The sequence below is a fragment of the Salmo salar genome, chromosome ssa02 (assembly GCF_905237065.1).
Source record: "Salmo salar chromosome ssa02, Ssal_v3.1, whole genome shotgun sequence".
Lineage (NCBI taxonomy): Eukaryota > Metazoa > Chordata > Actinopteri > Salmoniformes > Salmonidae > Salmo > Salmo salar.
In genome coordinates this window covers 26,408,242-26,432,877 of record NC_059443.1, presented here as the reverse complement: position 1 = coordinate 26,432,877, position 24,636 = coordinate 26,408,242, and the positions used below count along the sequence as shown (strand labels likewise).

The 24,636-nt window shown below is 47.4% G+C and overlaps 1 protein-coding gene across 1 annotated transcript; it reads left to right on the top strand.

Moving 5' to 3' along the window:
• The first annotated feature begins 356 nt into the window (after positions 1–356).
• On the top strand, positions 357–24,562 carry LOC106595311 (IgGFc-binding protein). The gene is given in 45 exon segments (XM_045712851.1): positions 357–402; positions 895–1,929; positions 2,332–2,672; positions 2,832–3,363; positions 3,456–3,832; positions 3,834–4,061; positions 4,224–4,794; positions 4,951–5,549; positions 5,641–5,985; positions 6,017–6,185; positions 6,347–6,543; positions 6,771–6,909; positions 7,056–7,381; positions 7,500–8,032; positions 8,034–8,074; positions 8,167–8,771; positions 8,934–9,504; positions 9,661–10,259; positions 10,351–10,894; positions 11,056–11,252; positions 11,480–11,618; positions 11,766–12,091; positions 12,210–12,246; positions 12,249–12,782; positions 12,875–13,479; positions 13,642–14,212; positions 14,369–14,967; positions 15,059–15,602; positions 15,764–15,960; positions 16,188–16,326; positions 16,474–16,799; positions 16,918–16,954; positions 16,957–17,490; positions 17,583–18,187; positions 18,350–18,920; positions 19,077–19,126; positions 19,128–19,676; positions 19,768–20,311; positions 20,473–20,669; positions 20,876–21,014; positions 21,160–21,488; positions 21,609–22,182; positions 22,327–22,928; positions 23,050–23,611; positions 23,799–24,562. Coding segments are annotated over 45 exon segments (17,733 nt in total). The 3' UTR covers positions 24,227–24,562.
• The last annotated feature ends 74 nt before the right edge of the window (positions 24,563–24,636 follow it).

Here is a 24,636-nt window from a genome sequence, read left to right as displayed (position 1 = left end):
GTCCCACCAACAGGTAAAGTATGGACATCAGATCAGTCTTTTGCATTAGAAATATTGTTGAATATTATCAGTTGAAGACCAAATTATTACGGAGGTGAAAGTGAATCGAAATAAACTATTTCCTGTCTTTGTAGATGCATGTACAATGTATTAATGCAAGCTCATTTATATTTACAAAATATTTATGTAATTTATTGATGGATATAAATGAATTAAAGTAAATGCATTTAATATGAATTATATATGTTTTCTCTCCTGTCAGTAGCTACTCTATAATCTAATCTAAAACAAAACTGATTTAGTTTTTACATCCATTTTCCATGTAATTTGTTGACTGTGCATTTTAGTTTCCAGCCATGGGGACAACTTTCCTGCTTTGTGTGGCTGTCACCCTATTCATAGGTAAGAATCACAGTTTACCTTTCAATATTCCATGTCATGTAATCACTACAAGAATTGAGCAAGTTGATCATTTATTATTATCTAACATTATGGGTAAACATAAACAAACAGTAGCTTGGCAAATGAAATCTTTCTAGCCTCCTCTAATTAGATAGTACATTTATGTTGTTTGTTCTGCAGGGCACACTATATAGACATGTAATACTGGTTATAAAGCTATGCAGGTGGAAGTGACAGCATGTGTATTGTTATGTACACAAAAATAAATTCTATACGATTATGTCATTCAAGCAAAAACAAATGATTTTGTGCCTTACTAAATTAACACTTGACAGTCAGTGAATTCAGCAAGAGCAGTCGGAGCAAGACAATTGTACTGTATTTAAGCTACAGTATATGTTTCATTATTACATTTATATTACAGTACCCAAATTGTTGCGAAAAGAATGCAGGTGCTCTTCTGTAAAATTGTCTTTCTCCTTTACGTTTTAGTGGTCAGCGGATCATGCCCAGTGGGGCGGGAGTTCATTACTGCCTTTATGCCTAACTATTTGCTGAGCTACCATAATGATCAGAGACTTCAACTGGCCATTACCACACAGGATTATCCAGCTATTGTTAAAATTCAGGTCAATGCAATCGGCTTCTCCACCTCAGTGACAATAGAGAAACAGAACACCAAATGGATCGGCATACCTGGTACCGCTGAAATTGGGGGTCCAGGAGCTTCCACCAAAACAGTGCAGGTCACCTCCAACTCTGACATCTCGGTGGTGGCCTTCAACTACAAGTTCTCGACTGGAGACAGCAGTGTGGTCTTCCCAACTGACCAGCTGGGTACTGACTATGTGGTCTTCACCCCCGATGAGGGTCCAAGCAACATTCACAAGCTTATGTCTATTGTCAACGGCAAAGAGCCCAACAAGATCACAATCATCCCTGTCTCCAACATGAATCTCAGTGGCGTGGATTCCTGGAAGCAAAGAAGGGCAATGATTGTTACCATGGAACCATACCAGGTCAACCTCTACCAAAGCTACACCACTTTCACTGGGACCAGGGTAAAAGCCAAGCACCCTGTGGCAGTCCTGGGAGGACACGAGTGCGTCGCAGATGGAGGCCGCTGCAATCACGTCTACGAACAACTGCTACCAGTACAGAGCCTCTCCACCAATTACCTGGTTCCTTCCATGCACATGACCCATTCAACAGACTTTGTCAACATTGTGGCCTCAGAGGACAACACTCTAGTGAAGATCTTTGAGGGAAAGGTATCCACTGCTAAACAGCTGAATGAGGGGCAGGCGTATGTGGTTTCTGTCCAACCCAAATATCCACTGATCATCAAAAGTGATAAGAAGGTCATGGTGATGTACTTCAGCAACAACAAGCCTTACGATCCGTTCCTCACCAACATCCTCCCAACGTCTGATCTGGCCAACGAGTGGTCGGTGGACACGCAGAGCAAATTCGAGAGCACGTTGGTCATTGTCTCCGAGGGGGAAGGGATCAACACCGTTAAAGTCTGTGAGAAAAATTATTGTGTGAAATCTCTCCAATGGACATCATTCAACTCAGACCCTAAGTACATGTGGGTAAATATTCCATTGGGAGAGCAGCAACAGCATTTCTCCATCAAAGGCGACTCCCTCATGGCTGTTTACGTTTATGGTGGCATGCCAAGAGACGGCTACGCTACAACAGGAGTATGTTCGAAAGGTACGCTGTTTAATTGACACATCCACTTAAATGGCCTATCAACTGCCCCTCAATACCTCCCTGTTAAAGAGGACAACTCTTTAACAATACAATGCATCGCAACACATCACAATGCAACGCAACACAAAAAAACAAATCGCAACACAACACAACAAATGCACTGCATGAAAACAAGAGTTAGTCTTAAATGTTGCTTCTGTTCTCACTCAGGCACTACACCACCCACTACACCACCAGACCCCTGTGAGAACGTCAAATGCAGAGAAAAGGAAGAATGTACAAAGGGGGTATGTGTCCACATCTCCAAAGCAACCTGCAGGGCTGTGGGCGACCCCCACTACCTCACCTTTGATGGGGAGCGATTTGACTTCCAGGGCACCTGCTCTTATGTCATGGCCACGGTTGTTAAATCTGAACCTGGCCTCATCCCGTTCACTGTCCTGACCAAGAACAACCACAGAGGGAACAACAGGGTGTCTTTCGTAAGGAAAGTCTCAGTCACGGTCTATGGGCTGACTGTTGTGATCAGCACGCATAAAGGGAAGGTTGAGGTAAGTAACAAGAGACCAGAGGGAAATGATCAGGATTGGGGTTGGTTCCATGGTAAATTTGGTCAATCCAGGAGGTGAACTGAGTGGTTTTTCCATATGCTTATTGATCTTTTCTTAGGTGAATGGTGAGAATGTCTACCTGCCTGTGACCCTAGCCAGGGGAACCTAACGGTGGTGTATAGTGGCAGCTATGCTGTTCTGAAGACAAACTTTGGCCTGAAGGTTATGTACGACTGGAACATGAAGTTCTACGTCACTGTCCCCAGCAGCTACTTCCGCACCCTGGGTGGGCTCTGTGGGAACTACAACGGGGATCGCAATGACGAGTTCACTAACCCCAAAGGTAACAAGGAACCCACAGTGGTGAAGTTTGCCCAGAGCTGGAGAACTGAAGACGGCGACTTGTTCTGTCATGATGACTGCCAAGGGGAATGTCCTAGCTGCACTCCGGCTCTCCAACAGAAATACAAGGAAGAGAAGTTATGTGGTCTCTTGGCCAAAAAAGATGGCCCATTCGCCAGCTGCCACAAGGTCCTGGACCCAGGCATGTTCATGGACAACTGTGTCTATGACATCTGCATCAATAAAGGCATCTATCAGTTCCTCTGTGAGAACATGAAAAGCTACAATGATGCCTGCTTGGCCGAGGGGGTCAAAATTAGCCCTGAGTGGAGGACAATCACTGGATGCTGTGAGTTTTCCTCTTTCCAGACATTTCATGCAGATTTTTAGATTGCACTTTTCACTATTATTTAAATCTATTTTCTCATTTCACATTTGCAGCACTGGAATGTCCGTCAAACAGCTACTACGAGGCATGTGGCACAGCTTGCCCTGCCTCTTGTTCAGATCTAGATGCCGAAGCAAAGTGCAAGGAACCCTGTGTGGAGACCTGTCAATGCAACAAGGGCTTTGTCCTCAGTGGAGACAAATGCGTCTCCAAGGAGAGCTGTGGCTGCTCTTATGAAGGACGATACTACCCGTCTGGAATGAAGTTCTGGGAAGATGACAAATGCACAAAGCAGTGTGAATGCAATCCAGGAACAGCCAAGGTTGAATGCAAAGCAACAGCATGCAAGAAGTCAGAGATGTGTGGCCAGCAGAGTGGTAAGAGAGATTGCTACCCAACATCTTATGCCACTTGCCAAGGTTCAGGCGACCCCCCACTACCGCACGTTTGATGGCAAGAGGTTCGACTTCCAGGGAACGTGTACTTACGTTCTCTCCAAATTGGTCAGCAAAGATGACAAGTCTCTGGCGCCTTTTGAGGTGCTTGTAAAGAATCAGAATAGGGGGAGGAACACGGCAGTGTCTTACACAAAGACAGTCACCGTCATTGTCTTCAAAAACATCATCACCATGAGTAGGGACAACCCTGGCAAAGTATTGGTAAGCTACCTTAAAATGTTATCCATTCCAAATGAATGACACAATTGCATTCCGGGTTTACTTGGTCAATGAGCTTTTATGATTATACTACTTAATGAAAGAGGAAATATCAGGACAGTATCGTCCTTCGTGTTTCATTAACGTTTCTTTCTCTCTTCCCAGGTCAACAACCAGTATGTGAACTTGCCATTTGATGTAGAAGATGGCCAACTGTCCATCTTCCGCAGTGGGTATTTCGGGGTGGTGAAGACCAAATTTGGCCTGACACTGAAGTTCAACTGGAACAGCCACGTCTCCCTAACCCTCCCCAGCTCCTACTCAGACCTCATCGGAGGGCTCTGCGGAAACTGGAACGGCCAACGGAACGACGACCTCCTCAAACCAGACAAGAGCCCTGCCAACTCCTCAACAGTATTTGGGGACAGCTGGAAAGTGGGGAACGACCCTGGCTGCTCCAGCGACTGCAACGGCAAGAAGTGCCCCACCTGTGACCACAGCCTGATGCTTGATTACCAAACAGGGAAGTACTGCGGCAGGATCACAGACAAAAACGGTCCGTTCAAGCACTGCCACGCCAAGGTGGACCCCACAGAGTACTATGAGGACTGTGTGTTTGATATGTGTCTGTACCGTGGCCATGCCTCTGCCCTCTGTAACGCCCTCAGCACCTACACCACTGCCTGCCAGGATGCCCCTGCCAAGGTGGAACAGTGGAGGTCGGACAGCTTCTGTCGTAAGTAGTGCACAGACACACCTCATCAGATGTGTATTTCTAACAACAACTGTAACAATTATGGTCATTACAATAAGTCAGAAGTGGCTTGTCTAGCTAACAGCTCCTGGTTCCGACATTATTAAATTCTATCATGTTTGACCTAATGTGTTGTAGCATCTTCCTGCAAGGCCAAGAGCCACTATGAGGTGTGTGCCTCAGGCTGCCCCCAGACCTGCAGCAGCCTCAATGAGCCTGAGAGCTGTGAGAACTCCCTGTGCACCGAGGGCTGTGTCTGTGACGACGGCTTCATACTGAGCGACAGTGAGTGTGTGCCACTGGCTGAATGTGGCTGCGTTCACCAAGGCCAATACTACCAGATGGGCCAGGTGTTCTTCCCCAACGGCCAGTGCAAAGAGCGCTGTGTGTGTAAAAAGGATGGACACATGGAGTGTAATGTGAAGTTTGCCTGCGGTCCCAATGAGAAGTGCCAGGTCCAAGACGGGGTGCAGGCTTGTATACCCATGAGCACGGGCACCTGCCATGTGAGCGGGGCCAGGAGATTCCACTCGTTCGATGGCAACTGCTTCAGCCTACACGGGGACTGTGTGTACAAAATGTCGGAGGTTGTGGAGAAAGACGGATCGATGGCTCCATTTGTTGTGTCAGTGCAGCAGTTGACCAAGATGGATGATGCAATGGTCACCAGGAGGGTTGAAATACAGGCCTACAAATACAAGATATCTATGTCTCCCAGAGTTATATGGGAAATAACGGTAGTTTTCTGTCTTGATCTACTCATTTCAGTATTAAAAAGCAACACTTGATTCGAAAAACGGATGTTTTCAATCTTTCCTCCTTTCACAGGTGGATGACGTTGCAACAAATCTCCCACTGTCACTCGGAGATGGAAAGGTCAGGGCCTACCAGAACGGCATTAACATCATCGTGGTAACAGACTTTGGCTTGATGGTGACCTACGACACCGTTGCGGGCGCCATCATACAGCTTCCATCCACTTACAAAGGTGTTACCGGTGGTCTCTGTGGCAACTATAATGACAAGAAGGAGGATGACTTCCTGCTGCCCAGTGGGCTGCAGGAGTCGTCTGTGGAGAAGTTTGCAGCGGGGTGGTTAGTGGTTCAGGAAGGGGTCAAATGTCAGACAGGATGTGACGGTGGCTTGAAGTGTCCTCCCACCAGTGGACCCCCCGCCGGCTTGTAGCATCATAAAGTCAACCAAGGGTCCATTTGCCCAATGCCATGCTGTTGTGCCACCACAAGAGCACTTTGAGGAGTGCATGAAGGAGGGAGAGGGTGGAGATGCCCTGTGCCGCCACTTACAGACCTATGTGACTTTCTGTCAGGCATCCGGTGGCCTTGTCAGCAGCTGGAGATCTGACCAGTTTTGTCGTGAGTGAATTTTGATATTGAAAGTTAATTGACCTTATCCTGGTTTATCTTAGTGTGCAATATTTTTCTGACCTAATGCTCTGCTGAAAAACAATTGAAGCTGAAGCTGATTTAAGTTTTTTGATAACATGCATCTCCTCCCATTTCCATCTGTCCTCTAGCTCTGACGTGTCCAGCTAACAGTCACTATGAGTTGTGTGCCGACACCTGTTCTTCCACCTGTGACTCTCTCAGTGAGTCTCCCAAATGCCCACTATGCCAGGAGGGCTGCCAGTGTGACGACGGCTTTGTGTTTGATGGTGGCAAGTGTGTCCAACTGGAGAACTGTGGCTGTGTGGTTGATGGACACTATTACAAGGTGATTACTGATTTATTGACAATAAATTGCCATTTCATATCCCAAAAATGCAATAATATCCTAAAGTCATTTTTACAATTATAGGCCTATATCTGTTCTACGCTAAATGCAAATATATATAATCAATCTCTATCCTTGGTAAATATTTATTGTTTACAATCATCCTATGGTTTCCACCATAGTATAAACACTCAATGATATCACTGATATGTTTTGCTGGTTTTCAGTCTGGCCAGTCTGTGATGCTTGGCAACTGTTCTGAGACCTGCAGCTGTGCAGCAGGAGTGTTCACCTGCAAGAACTCACAGTGCAAAGAGGGTCAGAAATGTGGGTTGAAGAATGGAGTCATGGACTGTTACAGCACAGGTAAAAAACATTAATAATAATGCAACCCAACAGATATGGCTTTGTGTTAGTACATTTGGATGTGGAATTTTGGACTTTGTTGATGTTTCTATTTTGATATTGCAATGAGCAAGCTATGTTAACATCTCTAATACCCATTTTGTCAGACCCCTGTGAGGACACTGAGTGCCGTGAGAAGGAAAACTGTGTGGTGAAGAACAATAAGGCGGTATGTGTGGCCCAGTCCAAGGCCACCTGCAGGGCTGTGGGCGACCCCCACTACCTCACCTTTGATGGGGAGCGATTTGACTTCCAGGGCACCTGCTCTTATGTCATGGCCACGGTTGTTAAATCTGAACCTGGCCTCATCCCGTTCACTGTCCTGACCAAGAACAACCACAGAGGGAACAACAGGGTGTCTTTCGTAAGGAAAGTCTCAGTCACGGTCTATGGGCTGACTGTTGTGATCAGCACGCATAAAGGGAAGGTTGAGGTAAGTAACAAGAGACCAGAGGGAAATGATCAGGATTGGGGTTGGTTCCATGGTAAATTTGGTCAATCCAGGAGGTGAACTGAGTGGTTTTTCCATATGCTTATTGATCTTTTCTTAGGTGAATGGTGAGAATGTCTACCTGCCTGTGACCCTAGCCAGGGGGAACCTAACGGTGGTGTATAGTGGCAGCTATGCTGTTCTGAAGACAAACTTTGGCCTGAAGGTTATGTACGACTGGAACATGAAGTTCTACGTCACTGTCCCCAGCAGCTACTTCCGCACCCTGGGTGGGCTCTGTGGGAACTACAACGGGGATCGCAATGACGAGTTCACTAACCCCAAAGGTAACAAGGAACCCACAGTGGTGAAGTTTGCCCAGAGCTGGAGAACTGAAGACGGCGACTTGTTCTGTCATGATGACTGCCAAGGGGAATGTCCTAGCTGCACTCCGGCTCTCCAACAGAAATACAAGGAAGAGAAGTTATGTGGTCTCTTGGCCAAAAAAGATGGCCCATTCGCCAGCTGCCACAAGGTCCTGGACCCAGGCATGTTCATGGACAACTGTGTCTATGACATCTGCATCAATAAAGGCATCTATCAGTTCCTCTGTGAGAACATGAAAAGCTACAATGATGCCTGCTTGGCCGAGGGGGGTCAAAATTAGCCCTGAGTGGAGGACAATCACTGGATGCTGTGAGTTTTCCTCTTTCCAGACATTTCATGCAGATTTTTAGATTGCACTTTTCACTATTATTTAAATCTATTTTCTCATTTCACATTTGCAGCACTGGAATGTCCGTCAAACAGCTACTACGAGGCATGTGGCACAGCTTGCCCTGCCTCTTGTTCAGATCTAGATGCCGAAGCAAAGTGCAAGGAACCCTGTGTGGAGACCTGTCAATGCAACAAGGGCTTTGTCCTCAGTGGAGACAAATGCGTCTCCAAGGAGAGCTGTGGCTGCTCTTATGAAGGACGATACTACCCGTCTGGAATGAAGTTCTGGGAAGATGACAAATGCACAAAGCAGTGTGAATGCAATCCAGGAACAGCCAAGGTTGAATGCAAAGCAACAGCATGCAAGAAGTCAGAGATGTGTGGCCAGCAGAGTGGTAAGAGAGATTGCTACCCAACATCTTATGCCACTTGCCAAGGTTCAGGCGACCCCCACTACCGCACGTTTGATGGCAAGAGGTTCGACTTCCAGGGAACGTGTACTTACGTTCTCTCCAAATTGGTCAGCAAAGATGACAAGTCTCTGGCGCCTTTTGAGGTGCTTGTAAAGAATCAGAATAGGGGGAGGAACACGGCAGTGTCTTACACAAAGACAGTCACCGTCATTGTCTTCAAAAACATCATCACCATGAGTAGGGACAACCCTGGCAAAGTATTGGTAAGCTACCTTAAAATGTTATCCATTCCAAATGAATGACACAATTGCATTCCGGGTTTACTTGGTCAATGAGCTTTTATGATTATACTACTTAATGAAAGAGGAAATATCAGGACAGTATCGTCCTTCGTGTTTCATTAACGTTTCTTTCTCTCTTCCCAGGTCAACAACCAGTATGTGAACTTGCCATTTGATGTAGAAGATGGCCAACTGTCCATCTTCCGCAGTGGGTATTTCGGGGTGGTGAAGACCAAATTTGGCCTGACACTGAAGTTCAACTGGAACAGCCACGTCTCCCTAACCCTCCCCAGCTCCTACTCAGACCTCATCGGAGGGCTCTGCGGAAACTGGAACGGCCAACGGAACGACGACCTCCTCAAACCAGACAAGAGCCCTGCCAACTCCTCAACAGTATTTGGGGACAGCTGGAAAGTGGGGAACGACCCTGGCTGCTCCAGCGACTGCAACGGCAAGAAGTGCCCCACCTGTGACCACAGCCTGATGCTTGATTACCAAACAGGGAAGTACTGCGGCAGGATCACAGACAAAAACGGTCCGTTCAAGCACTGCCACGCCAAGGTGGACCCCACAGAGTACTATGAGGACTGTGTGTTTGATATGTGTCTGTACCGTGGCCATGCCTCTGCCCTCTGTAACGCCCTCAGCACCTACACCACTGCCTGCCAGGATGCCCCTGCCAAGGTGGAACAGTGGAGGTCGGACAGCTTCTGTCGTAAGTAGTGCACAGACACACCTCATCAGATGTGTATTTCTAACAACAACTGTAACAATTATGGTCATTACAATAAGTCAGAAGTGGCTTGTCTAGCTAACAGCTCCTGGTTCCGACATTATTAAATTCTATCATGTTTGACCTAATGTGTTGTAGCATCTTCCTGCAAGGCCAAGAGCCACTATGAGGTGTGTGCCTCAGGCTGCCCCCAGACCTGCAGCAGCCTCAATGAGCCTGAGAGCTGTGAGAACTCCCTGTGCACCGAGGGCTGTGTCTGTGACGACGGCTTCATACTGAGCGACAGTGAGTGTGTGCCACTGGCTGAATGTGGCTGCGTTCACCAAGGCCAATACTACCAGATGGGCCAGGTGTTCTTCCCCAACGGCCAGTGCAAAGAGCGCTGTGTGTGTAAAAAGGATGGACACATGGAGTGTAATGTGAAGTTTGCCTGCGGTCCCAATGAGAAGTGCCAGGTCCAAGACGGGGTGCAGGCTTGTATACCCATGAGCACGGGCACCTGCCATGTGAGCGGGGCCAGGAGATTCCACTCGTTCGATGGCAACTGCTTCAGCCTACACGGGGACTGTGTGTACAAAATGTCGGAGGTTGTGGAGAAAGACGGATCGATGGCTCCATTTGTTGTGTCAGTGCAGCAGTTGACCAAGATGGATGATGCAATGGTCACCAGGAGGGTTGAAATACAGGCCTACAAATACAAGATATCTATGTCTCCCAGAGTTATATGGGAAATAACGGTAGTTTTCTGTCTTGATCTACTCATTTCAGTATTAAAAAGCAACACTTGATTCGAAAAACGGATGTTTTCAATCTTTCCTCCTTTCACAGGTGGATGACGTTGCAACAAATCTCCCACTGTCACTCGGAGATGGAAAGGTCAGGGCCTACCAGAACGGCATTAACATCATCGTGGTAACAGACTTTGGCTTGATGGTGACCTACGACACCGTTGCGGGCGCCATCATACAGCTTCCATCCACTTACAAAGGTGTTACCGGTGGTCTCTGTGGCAACTATAATGACAAGAAGGAGGATGACTTCCTGCTGCCCAGTGGGCTGCAGGAGTCGTCTGTGGAGAAGTTTGCAGCGGGGTGGTTAGTGGTTCAGGAAGGGGTCAAATGTCAGACAGGATGTGACGGTGGCTTGAAGTGTCCTCCCACCAGTGGACCCCCGCCGGCTTGTAGCATCATAAAGTCAACCAAGGGTCCATTTGCCCAATGCCATGCTGTTGTGCCACCACAAGAGCACTTTGAGGAGTGCATGAAGGAGGGAGAGGGTGGAGATGCCCTGTGCCGCCACTTACAGACCTATGTGACTTTCTGTCAGGCATCCGGTGGCCTTGTCAGCAGCTGGAGATCTGACCAGTTTTGTCGTGAGTGAATTTTGATATTGAAAGTTAATTGACCTTATCCTGGTTTATCTTAGTGTGCAATATTTTTCTGACCTAATGCTCTGCTGAAAAACAATTGAAGCTGAAGCTGATTTAAGTTTTTTGATAACATGCATCTCCTCCCATTTCCATCTGTCCTCTAGCTCTGACGTGTCCAGCTAACAGTCACTATGAGTTGTGTGCCGACACCTGTTCTTCCACCTGTGACTCTCTCAGTGAGTCTCCCAAATGCCCACTATGCCAGGAGGGCTGCCAGTGTGACGACGGCTTTGTGTTTGATGGTGGCAAGTGTGTCCAACTGGAGAACTGTGGCTGTGTGGTTGATGGACACTATTACAAGGTGATTACTGATTTATTGACAATAAATTGCCATTTCATATCCCAAAAATGCAATAATATCCTAAAGTCATTTTTACAATTATAGGCCTATATCTGTTCTACGCTAAATGCAAATATATATAATCAATCTCTATCCTTGGTAAATATTTATTGTTTACAATCATCCTATGGTTTCCACCATAGTATAAACACTCAATGATATCACTGATATGTTTTGCTGGTTTTCAGTCTGGCCAGTCTGTGATGCTTGGCAACTGTTCTGAGACCTGCAGCTGTGCAGCAGGAGTGTTCACCTGCAAGAACTCACAGTGCAAAGAGGGTCAGAAATGTGGGTTGAAGAATGGAGTCATGGACTGTTACAGCACAGGTAAAAAAACATTAATAATAATGCAACCCAACAGATATGGCTTTGTGTTAGTACATTTGGATGTGGAATTTTGGACTTTGTTGATGTTTCTATTTTGATATTGCAATGAGCAAGCTATGTTAACATCTCTAATACCCATTTTGTCAGACCCCTGTGAGGACACTGAGTGCCGTGAGAAGGAAAACTGTGTGGTGAAGAACAATAAGGCGGTATGTGTGGCCCAGTCCAAGGCCACCTGCAGGGCTGTGGGCGACCCCCACTACCTCACCTTTGATGGGGAGCGATTTGACTTCCAGGGCACCTGCTCTTATGTCATGGCCACGGTTGTTAAATCTGAACCTGGCCTCATCCCGTTCACTGTCCTGACCAAGAACAACCACAGAGGGAACAACAGGGTGTCTTTCGTAAGGAAAGTCTCAGTCACGGTCTATGGGCTGACTGTTGTGATCAGCACGCATAAAGGGAAGGTTGAGGTAAGTAACAAGAGACCAGAGGGAAATGATCAGGATTGGGGTTGGTTCCATGGTAAATTTGGTCAATCCAGGAGGTGAACTGAGTGGTTTTTCCATATGCTTATTGATCTTTTCTTAGGTGAATGGTGAGAATGTCTACCTGCCTGTGACCCTAGCCAGGGGAACCTAACGGTGGTGTATAGTGGCAGCTATGCTGTTCTGAAGACAAACTTTGGCCTGAAGGTTATGTACGACTGGAACATGAAGTTCTACGTCACTGTCCCCAGCAGCTACTTCCGCACCCTGGGTGGGCTCTGTGGGAACTACAACGGGGATCGCAATGACGAGTTCACTAACCCCAAAGGTAACAAGGAACCCACAGTGGTGAAGTTTGCCCAGAGCTGGAGAACTGAAGACGGCGACTTGTTCTGTCATGATGACTGCCAAGGGGAATGTCCTAGCTGCACTCCGGCTCTCCAACAGAAATACAAGGAAGAGAAGTTATGTGGTCTCTTGGCCAAAAAAGATGGCCCATTCGCCAGCTGCCACAAGGTCCTGGACCCAGGCATGTTCATGGACAACTGTGTCTATGACATCTGCATCAATAAAGGCATCTATCAGTTCCTCTGTGAGAACATGAAAAGCTACAATGATGCCTGCTTGGCCGAGGGGGTCAAAATTAGCCCTGAGTGGAGGACAATCACTGGATGCTGTGAGTTTTCCTCTTTCCAGACATTTCATGCAGATTTTTAGATTGCACTTTTCACTATTATTTAAATCTATTTTCTCATTTCACATTTGCAGCACTGGAATGTCCGTCAAACAGCTACTACGAGGCATGTGGCACAGCTTGCCCTGCCTCTTGTTCAGATCTAGATGCCGAAGCAAAGTGCAAGGAACCCTGTGTGGAGACCTGTCAATGCAACAAGGGCTTTGTCCTCAGTGGAGACAAATGCGTCTCCAAGGAGAGCTGTGGCTGCTCTTATGAAGGACGATACTACCCGTCTGGAATGAAGTTCTGGGAAGATGACAAATGCACAAAGCAGTGTGAATGCAATCCAGGAACAGCCAAGGTTGAATGCAAAGCAACAGCATGCAAGAAGTCAGAGATGTGTGGCCAGCAGAGTGGTAAGAGAGATTGCTACCCAACATCTTATGCCACTTGCCAAGGTTCAGGCGACCCCCACTACCGCACGTTTGATGGCAAGAGGTTCGACTTCCAGGGAACGTGTACTTACGTTCTCTCCAAATTGGTCAGCAAAGATGACAAGTCTCTGGCGCCTTTTGAGGTGCTTGTAAAGAATCAGAATAGGGGGAGGAACACGGCAGTGTCTTACACAAAGACAGTCACCGTCATTGTCTTCAAAAACATCATCACCATGAGTAGGGACAACCCTGGCAAAGTATTGGTAAGCTACCTTAAAATGTTATCCATTCCAAATGAATGACACAATTGCATTCCGGGTTTACTTGGTCAATGAGCTTTTATGATTATACTACTTAATGAAAGAGGAAATATCAGGACAGTATCGTCCTTCGTGTTTCATTAACGTTTCTTTCTCTCTTCCCAGGTCAACAACCAGTATGTGAACTTGCCATTTGATGTAGAAGATGGCCAACTGTCCATCTTCCGCAGTGGGTATTTCGGGGTGGTGAAGACCAAATTTGGCCTGACACTGAAGTTCAACTGGAACAGCCACGTCTCCCTAACCCTCCCCAGCTCCTACTCAGACCTCATCGGAGGGCTCTGCGGAAACTGGAACGGCCAACGGAACGACGACCTCCTCAAACCAGACAAGAGCCCTGCCAACTCCTCAACAGTATTTGGGGACAGCTGGAAAGTGGGGAACGACCCTGGCTGCTCCAGCGACTGCAACGGCAAGAAGTGCCCCACCTGTGACCACAGCCTGATGCTTGATTACCAAACAGGGAAGTACTGCGGCAGGATCACAGACAAAAACGGTCCGTTCAAGCACTGCCACGCCAAGGTGGACCCCACAGAGTACTATGAGGACTGTGTGTTTGATATGTGTCTGTACCGTGGCCATGCCTCTGCCCTCTGTAACGCCCTCAGCACCTACACCACTGCCTGCCAGGATGCCCCTGCCAAGGTGGAACAGTGGAGGTCGGACAGCTTCTGTCGTAAGTAGTGCACAGACACACCTCATCAGATGTGTATTTCTAACAACAACTGTAACAATTATGGTCATTACAATAAGTCAGAAGTGGCTTGTCTAGCTAACAGCTCCTGGTTCCGACATTATTAAATTCTATCATGTTTGACCTAATGTGTTGTAGCATCTTCCTGCAAGGCCAAGAGCCACTATGAGGTGTGTGCCTCAGGCTGCCCCCAGACCTGCAGCAGCCTCAATGAGCCTGAGAGCTGTGAGAACTCCCTGTGCACCGAGGGCTGTGTCTGTGACGACGGCTTCATACTGAGCGACAGTGAGTGTGTGCCACTGGCTGAATGTGGCTGCGTTCACCAAGGCCAATACTACCAGATGGGCCAGGTGTTCTTCCCCAACGGCCAGTGCAAAGAGCGCTGTGTGTGTAAAAAGGATGGACACATGGAGTGTAATGTGAAGTTTGCCTGCGGTCCCAATGAGAAGTGCCAGGTCCAAGACGGGGTGCAGGCTTGTATACCCATGAGCACGGGCACCTGCCATGTGAGCGGGGCCAGGAGATTCCACTCGTTCGATGGCAACTGCTTCAGCCTACACGGGGACTGTGTGTACAAAATGTCGGAGGTTGTGGAGAAAGACGGATCGATGGCTCCATTTGTTGTGTCAGTGCAGCAGTTGACCAAGATGGATGATGCAATGGTCACCAGGAGGGTTGAAATACAGGCCTACAAATACAAGATATCTATGTCTCCCAGAGTTATATGGGAAATAACGGTAGTTTTCTGTCTTGATCTACTCATTTCAGTATTAAAAAGCAACACTTGATTCGAAAAACGGATGTTTTCAATCTTTCCTCCTTTCACAGGTGGATGACGTTGCAACAAATCTCCCACTGTCACTCGGAGATGGAAAGGTCAGGGCCTACCAGAACGGCATTAACATCATCGTGGTAACAGACTTTGGCTTGATGGTGACCTACGACACCGTTGCGGGCGCCATCATACAGCTTCCATCCACTTACAAAGGTGTTACCGGTGGTCTCTGTGGCAACTATAATGACAAGAAGGAGGATGACTTCCTGCTGCCCAGTGGGCTGCAGGAGTCGTCTGTGGAGAAGTTTGCAGCGGGGTGGTTAGTGGTTCAGGAAGGGGTCAAATGTCAGACAGGATGTGACGGTGGCTTGAAGTGTCCTCCCACCAGTGGACCCCCGCCGGCTTGTAGCATCATAAAGTCAACCAAGGGTCCATTTGCCCAATGCCATGCTGTTGTGCCACCACAAGAGCACTTTGAGGAGTGCATGAAGGAGGGAGAGGGTGGAGATGCCCTGTGCCGCCACTTACAGACCTATGTGACTTTCTGTCAGGCATCCGGTGGCCTTGTCAGCAGCTGGAGATCTGACCAGTTTTGTCGTGAGTGAATTTTGATATTGAAAGTTAATTGACCTTATCCTGGTTTATCTTAGTGTGCAATATTTTTCTGACCTAATGCTCTGCTGAAAAACAATTGAAGCTGAAGCTGATTTAAGTTTTTTGATAACATGCATCTCCTCCCATTTCCATCTGTCCTCTAGCTCTGACGTGTCCAGCTAACAGTCACTATGAGTTGTGTGCCGACACCTGTTCTTCCACCTGTGACTCTCTCAGTGAGTCTCCCAAATGCCCACTATGCCAGGAGGGCTGCCAGTGTGACGACGGCTTTGTGTTTGATGGTGGCAAGTGTGTCCAACTGGAGAACTGTGGCTGTGTGGTTGATGGACACTATTACAAGGTGATTACTGATTTATTGACAATAAATTGCCATTTCATATCCCAAAAATGCAATAATATCCTAAAGTCATTTTTACAATTATAGGCCTATATCTGTTCTACGCTAAATGCAAATATATATAATCAATCTCTATCCTTGGTAAATATTTATTGTTTACAATCATCCTATGGTTTCCACCATAGTATAAACACTCAATGATATCACTGATATGTTTTGCTGGTTTTCAGTCTGGCCAGTCTGTGATGCTTGGCAACTGTTCTGAGACCTGCAGCTGTGCAGCAGGAGTGTTCACCTGCAAGAACTCACAGTGCAAAGAGGGTCAGAAATGTGGGTTGAAGAATGGAGTCATGGACTGTTACAGCACAGGTAAAAAAACATTAATAATAATGCAACCCAACAGATATGGCTTTGTGTTAGTACATTTGGATGTGGAATTTTGGACTTTGTTGATGTTTCTATTTTGATATTGCAATGAGCAAGCTATGTTAACATCTCTAATACCCATTTTGTCAGACCCCTGTGAGGACACTGAGTGCCGTGAGAAGGAAAACTGTGTGGTGAAGAACAATAAGGCGGTATGTGTGGCCCAGTCCAAGGCCACCTGCAGGGCTGTGGGCGACCCCCACTACCTCACCTTTGATGGGGAGCGATTTGACTTCCAGGGCACCTGCTCTTATGTCATGGCCACGGTTGTTAAATCTGAACCTGGCCTCATCCCGTTCACTGTCCTGACCAAGAACAACCACAGAGGGAACAACAGGGTGTCTTTCGTAAGGAAAGTCTCAGTCACGGTCTATGGGCTGACTGTTGTGATCAGCACGCATAAAGGGAAGGTTGAGGTAAGTAACAAGAGACCAGAGGGAAATGATCAGGATTGGGGTTGGTTCCATGGTAAATTTGGTCAATCCAGGAGGTGAACTGAGTGGTTTTTCCATATGCTTATTGATCTTTTCTTAGGTGAATGGTGAGAATGTCTACCTGCCTGTGACCCTAGCCAGGGGAACCTAACGGTGGTGTATAGTGGCAGCTATGCTGTTCTGAAGACAAACTTTGGCCTGAAGGTTATGTACGACTGGAACATGAAGTTCTACGTCACTGTCCCCAGCAGCTACTTCCGCACCCTGGGTGGGCTCTGTGGGAACTACAACGGGGATCGCAATGACGAGTTCACTAACCCCAAAGGTAACAAGGAACCCACAGTGGTGAAGTTTGCCCAGAGCTGGAGAACTGAAGACGGCGACTTGTTCTGTCATGATGACTGCCAAGGGGAATGTCCTAGCTGCACTCCGGCTCTCCAACAGAAATACAAGGAAGAGAAGTTATGTGGTCTCTTGGCCAAAAAAGATGGCCCATTCGCCAGCTGCCACAAGGTCCTGGACCCAGGCATGTTCATGGACAACTGTGTCTATGACATCTGCATCAATAAAGGCATCTATCAGTTCCTCTGTGAGAACATGAAAAGCTACAATGATGCCTGCTTGGCCGAGGGGGTCAAAATTAGCCCTGAGTGGAGGACAATCACTGGATGCTGTGAGTTTTCCTCTTTCCAGACATTTCATGCAGATTTTTAGATTGCACTTTTCACTATTATTTAAATCTATTTTCTCATTTCACATTTGCAGCACTGGAATGTCCGTCAAACAGCTACTACGAGGCATGTGGCACAGCTTGCCCTGCCTCTTGTTCAGATCTAGATGCCGAAGCAAAGTGCAAGGAACCCTGTGTGGAGACCTGTCAATGCAACAAGGGCTTTGTCCTCAGTGGAGACAAATGCGTCTCCAAGGAGAGCTGTGGCTGCTCTTATGAAGGACGATACTACCCGTCTGGAATGAAGTTCTGGGAAGATGACAAATGCACAAAGCAGTGTGAATGCAATCCAGGAACAGCCAAGGTTGAATGCAAAGCAACAGCATGCAAGAAGTCAGAGATGTGTGGCCAGCAGAGTGGTAAGAGAGATTGCTACCCAACATCTTATGCCACTTGCCAAGGTTCAGGCGACCCCCACTACCGCACGTTTGATGGCAAGAGGTTCGACTTCCAGGGAACGTGTACTTACGTTCTCTCCAAATTGGTCAGCAAAGATGACAAGTCTCTGGCGCCTTTTGAGGTGCTTGTAAAGAATCAGAATAGGGGGAGGAACACGGCAGTGTCTTACACAAAGACAGTCACCGTCATTGTCTTCAAAAACATCATCACCATGAGTAGGGACAACCCTGGCAAAGTATTGGTAAGCTACCTTAAAATGTTATCCATTCCAAATGAATGACACAATTGCATTCCGGGTTTACTTGGTCAATGAGCTTTTATGATTATACTACTTAATGAAAGAGGAAATATCAGGACAGTATCGTCCTTCGTGTTTCATTAACGTTTCTTTCTCTCTTCCCAGGTCAACAACCAGTATGTGAACTTGCCATTTGATGTAGAAGATGGCCAACTGTCCATCTTCCGCAGTGGGTATTTCGGGGTGGTGAAGACCAAATTTGGCCTGACACTGAAGTTCAACTGGAACAGCCACGTCTCCCTAACCCTCCCCAGCTCCTACTCAGACCTCATCGGAGGGCTCTGCGGAAACTGGAACGGCCAACGGAACGACGACCTCCTCAAACCAGACAAGAGCCCTGCCAACTCCTCAACAGTATTTGGGGACAGCTGGAAAGTGGGGAACGACCCTGGCTGCTCCAGCGACTGCAACGGCAAGAAGTGCCCCACCTGTGACCACAGCCTGATGCTTGATTACCAAACAGGGAAGTACTGCGGCAGGATCACAGACAAAAACGGTCCGTTCAAGCACTGCCACGCCAAGGTGGACCCCACAGAGTACTATGAGGACTGTGTGTTTGATATGTGTCTGTACCGTGGCCATGCCTCTGCCCTCTGTAACGCCCTCAGCACCTACACCACTGCCTGCCAGGATGCCCCTGCCAAGGTGGAACAGTGGAGGTCGGACAGCTTCTGTCGTAAGTAGTGCACAGACACACCTCATCAGATGTGTATTTCTAACAACAACTGTAACAATTATGGTCATTACAATAAGTCAGAAGTGGCTTGTCTAGCTAACAGCTCCTGGTTCCGACATTATTAAATTCTATCATGTTTGACCTAATGTGTTGTAGCATCTTCCTGCAAGGCCAAGAGCCACTATGAGGTGTGTGCCTCAGGCTGCCCCCCAGACCTGCAGCAGCCTCAATGAGCCTGAGAGCTGTGAGAACTCCCTGTGCACCGAGGGCTGTGTCTGTGACGACGGCTTCATACTGAGCGACAGTGAGTGTGTGCCACTGGCTGAATGTGGCTGCGTTCACCAAGGCCAATACTACCAGATGGGCCAGGTGTTCTTCCCCAACGGCCAGTGCAAAGAGCGCTGTGTGTGTAAAAAGGATGGACACATGGAGTGTAATGTGAAGTTTGCCTGCGGTCCCAATGAGAAGTGCCAGGTCCAAGACGGGGTGCAGGCTTGTATACCCATGAGCACGGGCACCTGCCATGTGAGCGGGGCCAGGAGATTCCACTCGTTCGATGGCAACTGCTTCAGCCTACACGGGGACTGTGTGTACAAAATGTCGGAGGTTGTGGAGAAAGACGGATCGATGGCTCCATTTGTTGTGTCAGTGCAGCAGTTGACCAAGATGGATGATGCAATGGTCACCAGGAGGGTTGAAATACAGGCCTACAAATACAAGATATCTATGTCTCCCAGAGTTATATGGGAAATAACGGTAGTTTTCTGTCTTGATCTACTCATTTCAGTATTAAAAAGCAACACTTGATTCGAAAAACGGATGTTTTCAATCTTTCCTCCTTTCACAGGTGGATGACGTTGCAACAAATCTCCCACTGTCACTCGGAGATGGAAAGGTCAGGGCCTACCAGAACGGCATTAACATCATCGTGGTAACAGACTTTGGCTTGATGGTGACCTACGACACCGTTGCGGGCGCCATCATACAGCTTCCATCCACTTACAAAGGTGTTACCGGTGGTCTCTGTGGCAACTATAATGACAAGAAGGAGGATGACTTCCTGCTGCCCAGTGGGCTGCAGGAGTCGTCTGTGGAGCAGTTTGCAGCGGGGTGGTTAGTGGTTCAGGAAGGGGTCAAATGTCAGACAGGATGTGACGGTGGCTTGAAGTGTCCTCCCACCAGTGGACCCCCGCCGGCTTGTAGCATCATAAAGTCAACCAAGGGTCCATTTGCCCAATGCCATGCTGTTGTGCCACCACAAGAGCACTTTGAGGAGTGCATGAAGGAGGGAGAGGGTGGAGATGCCCTGTGCCGCCACTTACAGACCTATGTGACTTTCTGTCAGGCATCCGGTGGCCTTGTCAGCAGCTGGAGATCTGACCAGTTTTGTCGTGAGTGAATTTTGATATTGAAAGTTAATTGACCTTATCCTGGTTTATCTTAGTGTGCAATATTTTTCTGACCTAATGCTCTGCTGAAAAACAATTGAAGCTGAAGCTGATTTAAGTTTTTTGATAACATGCATCTCCTCCCATTTCCATCTGTCCTCTAGCTCTGACGTGTCCAGCTAACAGTCACTATGAGTTGTGTGCCGACACCTGTTCTTCCACCTGTGACTCTCTCAGTGAGTCTCCCAAATGCCCACTATGCCAGGAGGGCTGCCAGTGTGACGACGGCTTTGTGTTTGATGGTGGCAAGTGTGTCCAACTGGAGAACTGTGGCTGTGTGGTTGATGGACACTATTACAAGGTGATTACTGATTTATTGACAATAAATTGCCATTTCATATCCCAAAAATGCAATAATATCCTAAAGTCATTTTTACAATTATAGGCCTGTATCTGTTCTACGCTAAATGCAAATATAAAGTGCAAATAAGATAATCAATCACTGTCCTTGGTAAATATGTATTGTTTACAATCGTCCTATGGTTACCATGTTTTGCTGGTTTTCAGTCTGGCCAGTCTGTGATGCTTGGCAACTGTTCTGAGACCTGCAGCTGTGCAGCAGGAGTATTCACCTGCAAGAACTCACAGTGCAAAGAGGGTCAGAAATGTGGGTTGAAGAATGGAGTCATGGACTGTTACAGCACAGGTAAAAAAGCATTAATAATAATGCAAACAAACAGATGGCCTTGTGTTAGTACATTTAGATGTGGAATTATGGACTTTGTTGATGTTCTTATTTTGATATTACTTTGAGCAAGATATGTTAACATCTCTAATTCACATTCTGTCAGACCCCTGTGAGGACTCTGTGTGCCGTGAGAAAGAGAACTGTGTGGTGATGAACAATAAGGCGGTGTGTGTGGCCCAGTTCAAGGCCTACTGCTGGGCGTTCGGTGACCCTCATTACTCCACATTCGATGGCCAGCCCTTCTCCTTCATGGGCACCTGCTCCTACATTCTGGTGAATACGACGGGCAAAGATCCCTCCCTGCCTCAGTTCAGCATCCTGACCAAGAACGAGCTGCGCGGCAACTCCGAGGGCTCCTTCGTCAAATCAGCCATCATAGACCTGAGTGGTCACAGGATCACCATTCTCAGTGGCCAAAGAGGGACAGTGGAGGTGGGTGGCTTCCAGTTATACTTGATACAGATTTTCCATGTTATAATTGAATGTAAGAATCCTCAATGCTCTCCATCCGCTTTAAGTCCTCTTTAAATCCTCATCTCTCTATCGTCTCAGATTGATGGCATTAGGTCTGACCTCCCTGTGAGTTTGGAGTCTGGCAGCATCAGAATCACAGAGTCTGGTATTCGAGGGACAATCCAGACAGATGTTGGCCTGGAGATCACTTTTGACTGGACCAGCCTCTTCATGGTGACCATCACCAGCAGTTACTACAACAACCTCGGTGGCATCTGTGGCAACTACAATGGTAACAAAGCAGATGACTTCACCACTCCCACAGGTGTGCTTTCAGCAAATACCACGGCGTGGGTGGCATCCTGGAGTGTTGCCGACGGTGACCCATTCTGCTGGCACGTCTGTAACAGCAACTGCCCCACGTGCTCAGATGCAGACCGGGCACTTTACACTGGACCACAGTACTGTGGTTTGATGACAGACGGCGGGGGCCCATTTGAACAGTGTCATAAGAAAGTGCCGGTGAAGGAGTTTGCCTTAGACTGCCTCTATGATGTGTGTCTGAATGAGGGTCGACAGGAGGTGTTGTGTGAGGCCTTGGCTAACTACGTGGCCGAATGTCAGCAGGCTGGGGCTGTAGTCTCACCACTGTGGAGAAAGGCCTCCAACTGCCGTAAGTACTCAGCTATAACAAAACATCACATTTAGGAACTCAGATCTCCTCAAATGTGTATAATGACACGATAGACCAAATTCTGCATTTGCAGAATGTATTAGGACTACATTTGTGATGTTTGTTTTTTCTCAACTCGAACAGCCCTGGCTTGCCCATACCACAGCCACTATGAGCTATGTGGCACTGCCTGCCCTGCTACCTGTGCCGATCTCAATGTCCCAGAGATCTGTTCCAAAGTCTGTGTGGAGGGCTGCCAGTGCGACAAGGGTTACGTGCTCAGCGGTGAACACTGTGTCGTCAAGGAGACAGGGTGTGGCTGTACACACAATGACCACTACTACCTGCCCGAAGAAACCTTCTGGGAGGGCAACACATGTCAGAGTAAGTGTGTGTGTGACGGAGCCACACAGAAGGTGGTGTGTATGCCCAGGAAGTGCAAGGCTAGTGAGCACTGTGCAGTGGTCAATGGGGTTCAGGACTGCTACCCCCTCAGCTTCAAGACCTGCTCAGCACAGGGGGACCCCCACTTCCGCACCTTTGATGGGAAGCGCTTCGACTTCCAGGGAAACTGTATCTACAAGCTGGCGGGCGTCTGCTCCAAAGATCCTGATCTGGAGAACTTTGAGGTGACTCTGGAGAACAACAACAGAGGCAGCACCAGAGTCTCCTACGCCAAGGTGGTGACTGTCATTGTGTTGGGAAGTAGTTACACCTTCACAGGTGATTATCACGGCAAAGTCCTGGTGAGTAACACAGGTCCTTCACTAGTTGTTGATATTAACTATTTTGTATAATATATTGTTTTGAAAAAAGAAATCACTCTTATGGAATTCCACTCTCTTTTTTCACTGGACTGTATTTTAGGTGAACAATGTCCTGACATCTCTGCCATACTACTCCAACAACACTGAGGTTCAGATCTACAGAAACAGACGTTTTGCTGTTCTGGAGACTCATTTCGGTCTCAAGGTCTCCTTTGACTGGTCCAGCGAGGTGAGGGTGAAGGTCCCGAGCACCTACCACAACGCCATCTGTGGTCTCTGTGGCAACCTCAATGACAACCCTGATGACGACCTGCTTCTGCCCAACGGGAAAAAGCCCATGAGTCCCAAGGAGTTTGGAAACAGTTACTGGGTAGCTGACGTACCGGGCTGCTCCCACGAGTGCAAAGATTGTTCCGTTGTAGACATCCCCCTTATAAAGCCCAAATATGTCAGCGCCTGTGATGTCATTGTGGATAAGAGTGGTCCCCTCAGAGACTGCATTGGTAGAGTGGAGTCTAATGAGTACAAAGAAGACTGCATCTATGACATGATACTCAACAACGGCCTACTGACGGCAGCCTGTGACATCATCACCAACTATGTAGAAGAGTGTCAGGAGAAGGGAGGGAAAATTGAGGCCTGGAGGAGTAAAGACTTCTGCCGTAAGTCCTCTGGTTTTGTATCACAAATGTTCAGGTTTATGATGAGTCGCAATTCATAAATTCTTTAAAACAGGAATCTGAGTAAAATAAGACTGCAAATTCTAAACCCTACATTTTAAATGAAATACTGAAACTTTAAAATTATAACTGATTCCACAGACCTCTCTTTCTCCCTGTGTGTTTTCAGACCTCCCCTGTCCAGAGAACAGTGTCTACAGCCTCTCGGCCTCCGGGTGCCCGGCCACATGCTATTCCATGACCTCCGCCCCAGGATGCACCACTCCTCCAGGGGAGGGCTGTCAATGCAAACCTGGTTTCCTGCAGAGCGATGACAAGTGTGTTCATGTGAAGAACTGTGGCTGTCACCACAAGGGTCGCTACTTTGTGTCCGGCGAGGTCTTCTATAAGGAGGAGAACTGCCACCACCGCTGCAGCTGTAACTCCGGCGAGATGGCCTGTGAGGTGGCGCCCTGCGGTCCGAAGACCACGTGTGCGGTGGTGAAGGGGGTCAGGGGCTGTTACATTATCAGTAGCCCAGATTCAAACAACCAGTCATGGATTGAAAAACTCCTTAACAAATATGTCAAACCTGTACATGTCAAGTTTGGAGGCTAGAACATTTACATTTTAAAATAAGATCTCATGGCTCTAAAATATCCTTAAAAAGTGTCCCTTTCATGTCCTGGTTGTAGGCTAAAGCATTTCAACATAAAATCGAAAAATTCTCTTAAAATGACCTTCTGTATGTGATAACATATTCCGAACCATATAATGTTGTGAGGGATTATGAGTATTCATGCATGGAATTGTTATTGAACTCTATATTCATTCAAATTCAAATATAATCCCAGAGTTGTGTATTACTAAAACTCAGATCATCTCTGTACGCATGTATCTGTGTCTATCCTTTACAACTTTCAAAAGCCAAATAATAAACATATAGCAGCAAAATGAGTCTGTGTCATCTGTTTATCCAGCATTTAGTAGTAATGGTGGAATTACTACAGTTTTGGTAACTGTAATAA